The sequence below is a fragment of the Cyphomyrmex costatus genome, unplaced genomic scaffold (assembly GCF_001594065.2).
Source record: "Cyphomyrmex costatus isolate MS0001 unplaced genomic scaffold, Ccosl1.0 scaffold29, whole genome shotgun sequence".
In the NCBI taxonomy this organism is placed as follows: domain Eukaryota; kingdom Metazoa; phylum Arthropoda; class Insecta; order Hymenoptera; family Formicidae; genus Cyphomyrmex; species Cyphomyrmex costatus.
Genome location: NW_017277017.1, coordinates 1,483,964 through 1,487,450, shown reverse-complemented (window position 1 = coordinate 1,487,450; position 3,487 = coordinate 1,483,964). Strand labels below are relative to the sequence as shown.

Genomic DNA, 3,487 nt, shown 5'->3' with positions numbered 1-3,487 from the left:
CCGCCATGCATTATTCCACTCGGCCCTTTGTGCGCGTATCGTGCCGTATCTGTTACCTGTTTTCGCACGTTCTCTCGTACTTTTTTATCGCTGTCATTGTTGCCGTCGATGACGACCGCTCGGTAAAGAAATCGACCGGTGCATTCAACATGTACCTTTTTCTCTGTTAACAACAATTGCACATTTAGGTGTTTTCGCCTAAATAACTTGGAATTAATATTGCGGAATTAATAACATATGAATATATTATTGCGTAAATGTAAATAACGTGATATAATTATGCGGCTAGTACATTGCGCGAGTGGCACGTCACGAACAAAAGCTAATCGATTTTAATAAATGTCACTCGTCCATATATCACCACGTCGGATAAATTTGCAGTATAACAGACACTGGATGAAGCTTTGTAAAATACTTTGGCTAAAATTTAAAAAAAAATGAAGAAATTAAATTCTAAGGATCTATAGTTTAAATTTTTTTCAAAATTTTGTCGTGATCTCCCATGTAAGTTTAATTTTTGCTGTTAAAACGCATTATTTTTGTTATAATTATTTTAATACTAATTTATCGGGTATATCGAAATAAAAGAAGCTTATGAGTTTATTTATTGTTATTTCTACGTTTAACTGCGTAATCAATTAAACCTTAGAGCTTATTAAATGCTTTCTTCCTGTCTTTCTTAACCTACAAACTTTATTTTAATCAATTTTTCATTTTTTATTAAGAATTTTTATCGAAAAAAGTGGATGCCTCAATTCGCCAATATATTATAGAATTATCACAGATAACTTTGACTCGTCGAGCGAAGATTACGAAATAATATGAAAAGAGGGACAAAGTGTGTCGTACAGACCATTAATCTGTCCAATCCAAAAACATGCATAAGACCGAAGGTTCAGAGACCCACTAGTACGAATGTAGATTATTCTTGCGATCCTAATCGTGCAAGTCCAAGTGCTAGATCAGCGGCAGTTAAAGCTTACTCGTGGAAAGACGCTCAATGGAGGCATCCGTCAAAGGTAAGGGAAGATTATCAAAGTTGTCAGATTTAATTAGTTTTCTAAAATTACAAACACATTTAAGATGAGTAAATATTCATACAATAATACATCATCAACCTTTGAGTTAAATTTTGAGATAAAAACCCTTATTAATGTCGCTACGTTGTTCAATGCCTGACAAATAAGAATATCGCAATAGAGAGAGGAATGTAATATCAACATTTTTGACACGAAATTGGATGTACATTTCACGCGAATCGCGCGGTATCCAATTCTCGGTTAAATCATGTGGCTTGTCGCTGTGTCGAGCATTCACTTGGCCCTCGCGCGATATTGACACGCCGCGTAACGAGATGATGGTGTTCGAGCACCTGTACGGAATTGGTTAGTCGATACGTAGTTGCGTTTACCTGGAATTAGCTCGACAGTCGGTGTACATACACTATAGCGATGGATCTCTAATGGAGGAGGCCCGAGTCTCCGTAACTGTTAGGGATATCGTCAAGGAACAAGTAGCCGAGCACGACGACGAATAGCGCGAAACGGAATGTAATTTATTTAATCAGATTATTATTGTCACAAATTTCTAAAATTATATAACGTTTCTCTGATTTTCAGACTAAATTTCATAATTTTGCTTTGACTTTCAATATTTAAAATTTTTTGATCTTTCATCCTGATTCGCAAACCGTTAAATATTGTGTTGAGAGATTAATTTAACATAATAATGTAAATTATTATTAATATTGTTGATATTATTTGTATTTTTAATTGTTAAGTTTGTAATATACCAAACTGTGCAAGTATGATGTGTACGTATATTATTATTAAATTTGTTTAAAGCTAAAAACAGTTTAATTTTCCAGAAAATTTTGTAAAATTATATTTTCCCTGATTTCCTAACCGTTTTCATTTATCCTGACAGCGTCAAATTGATGTATATTGTATAAGTCTAATTGCGTGCTTAGCTGTTTCAAATATATTTATAGTGTTCTTTACATTAATATTTAATTAATTTTATTATATTATTTATATCAATTATTATTATATAAAGTAGATTAAAATCAAATTAAATCCAGACATTCTTAAATATTGTATTTGATGCGCTGAAATTGGGTCAAATATCTATTTAGGCGTTTAATTATTTGAACAATAACAAGTAAAGACTAACTATTTAAAGATCATCTTTATTCGTACAGTTCTGTGAACCTTTTCCGAAAAAGTCTCCGCCGTCTCCGATACTTTGTAGGGCTGCGGCGTTTTTTATAAAAAGTGCTATCGTTGCTGGTCTCATCTGTTGGACCTGCTCGGAAGGTCTTTGGGGCAGCAGCACCGAAACGGAAGAGCTATATTACAGAATGACGAGTGTGATTTTCCCCGATCGACAGGTATATATATATATATAAATAAGCATTAAATTTACAAGCATTAAGAACGTGCAGATTTCTCTTACAATGACACATATTTTTCGCACAGACAAGTTTGCCGCGTTTCGAGGAAGTAAAATATTCTGTGTTCGAAGTGTACAATGACATGTTGGTGAAAGGCATGGATATTATGGTCAGCGTGCCGCGTGATGTGTATCAAAGATTGCAAGAATTCTTATTTCCCTGCAGTGCAACGAGGAAAAGAGAGAGGAGGGCGAAACGTTCTGACGAGTATTGAGTGGAAATATAATTTCGCAAATTGTGCATGTCAAAATTCGAGATACCGATGTGAATATACGTACGATATTTTTTTTTTACAAAAATTAAATTTATATGAAACTTTCAGGCTGATATTCAGAATCGATTCTTATTCTAAAACCGCCTTAGATAATGTCTTAAGTATGTTAGCACGTCTCTGTGATATTTTAATTACTGTATCTAAAATGATTTTAAATGTAAGAACCTATGAATATATCAACTTATGATTGGTTTATGACATCTTAAAATGGTATTATATATTTAAGTTCTTAAATAAGAATCGACTACGAACTCCAGCTTGTATTAATATTGTCCGTGAAATTTAAGTGGAAACGTGATTTATTGTGAGATCAGAAATTTCTGTAGCGTTAACATGCAAATAAACGTATTTAAAATTTGCCGTGTTGCTCGCGCAGGCTGTTGAAGATATTCTGACGTATCCCTTTCTTTCGTAGTTTTTACATACAGAATGCTTGGTATCCGCGGGTATATGAAACAGGATTAAAATTCTGCGCGACATCTTTTCCATTTTTTCCCTCCCGCGATGCTCAAGGACACACATGGGAGTTTCCAAGGTGTGCATATCAAGCGATTTTTATGACCTGCCTATGTATCGTCGTAAAATCTCAGATAAAATCTTAGAAGTCGAGGTAAAAATTTGCGTTTTCATTACACGCGCCCCTTCATATCTCTTCTGTAGTGTCTTATAGTGTAATGTTACCATATTACATGTCGCGACGGCTGATGTACGAGCCGTTAAGGAGAGAATATTTTTCGAGTTGGACTCGCGCGCGATGAATT

General features: G+C 34.4%; 1 protein-coding gene across 3 annotated transcripts; it reads left to right on the top strand.

Moving 5' to 3' along the window:
• The first annotated feature begins 472 nt into the window (after window positions 1-472).
• LOC108775238 (uncharacterized) lies at window positions 473-3,202 on the top strand. Of its 3 annotated transcripts, XR_001940752.1 has the most exons (5): window positions 473-504; window positions 774-1,019; window positions 2,201-2,389; window positions 2,478-2,726; window positions 3,142-3,202. XR_001940752.1 is itself a non-coding variant. In XM_018541545.1 (4 exons), the coding sequence occupies exons 2-4, from the start codon at window positions 822-824 to the stop codon at window positions 2,664-2,666; spliced, it is 576 nt and encodes a 191-aa protein (XP_018397047.1). In that variant the 5' UTR covers window positions 473-504; window positions 785-821; the 3' UTR covers window positions 2,667-2,805. The 3 variants fall into 3 exon arrangements, 2 of the variants coding, with proteins under 2 accessions (XP_018397047.1, XP_018397046.1); XM_018541545.1 differs by lacking the exon at window positions 3,142-3,202 and having other exon boundaries at window positions 785-1,019; window positions 2,478-2,805; XM_018541544.1 differs by lacking the exon at window positions 3,142-3,202 and having other exon boundaries at window positions 2,478-2,805.
• The last annotated feature ends 285 nt before the right edge of the window (window positions 3,203-3,487 follow it).

What these genes read in the sequence shown, in the direction of transcription:
- LOC108775238 (XM_018541545.1), top strand. Translation starts at nt 822, where the DNA reads ATGAAAAGAGGGACAAAGTGTGTCGTACAGACCATTAATCTGTCCAAT. An exon ending in AATGGAGGCATCCGTCAAAG is followed by an intron (nt 1,020 to 2,200) that starts GTAAGGGAAGAT and finishes TTATTCGTACAG; the next exon opens with TTCTGTGAACCTTTTCCGAA. An exon ending in TGATTTTCCCCGATCGACAG is followed by an intron (nt 2,390 to 2,477) that starts GTATATATATAT and finishes TTTTTCGCACAG; the next exon opens with ACAAGTTTGCCGCGTTTCGA.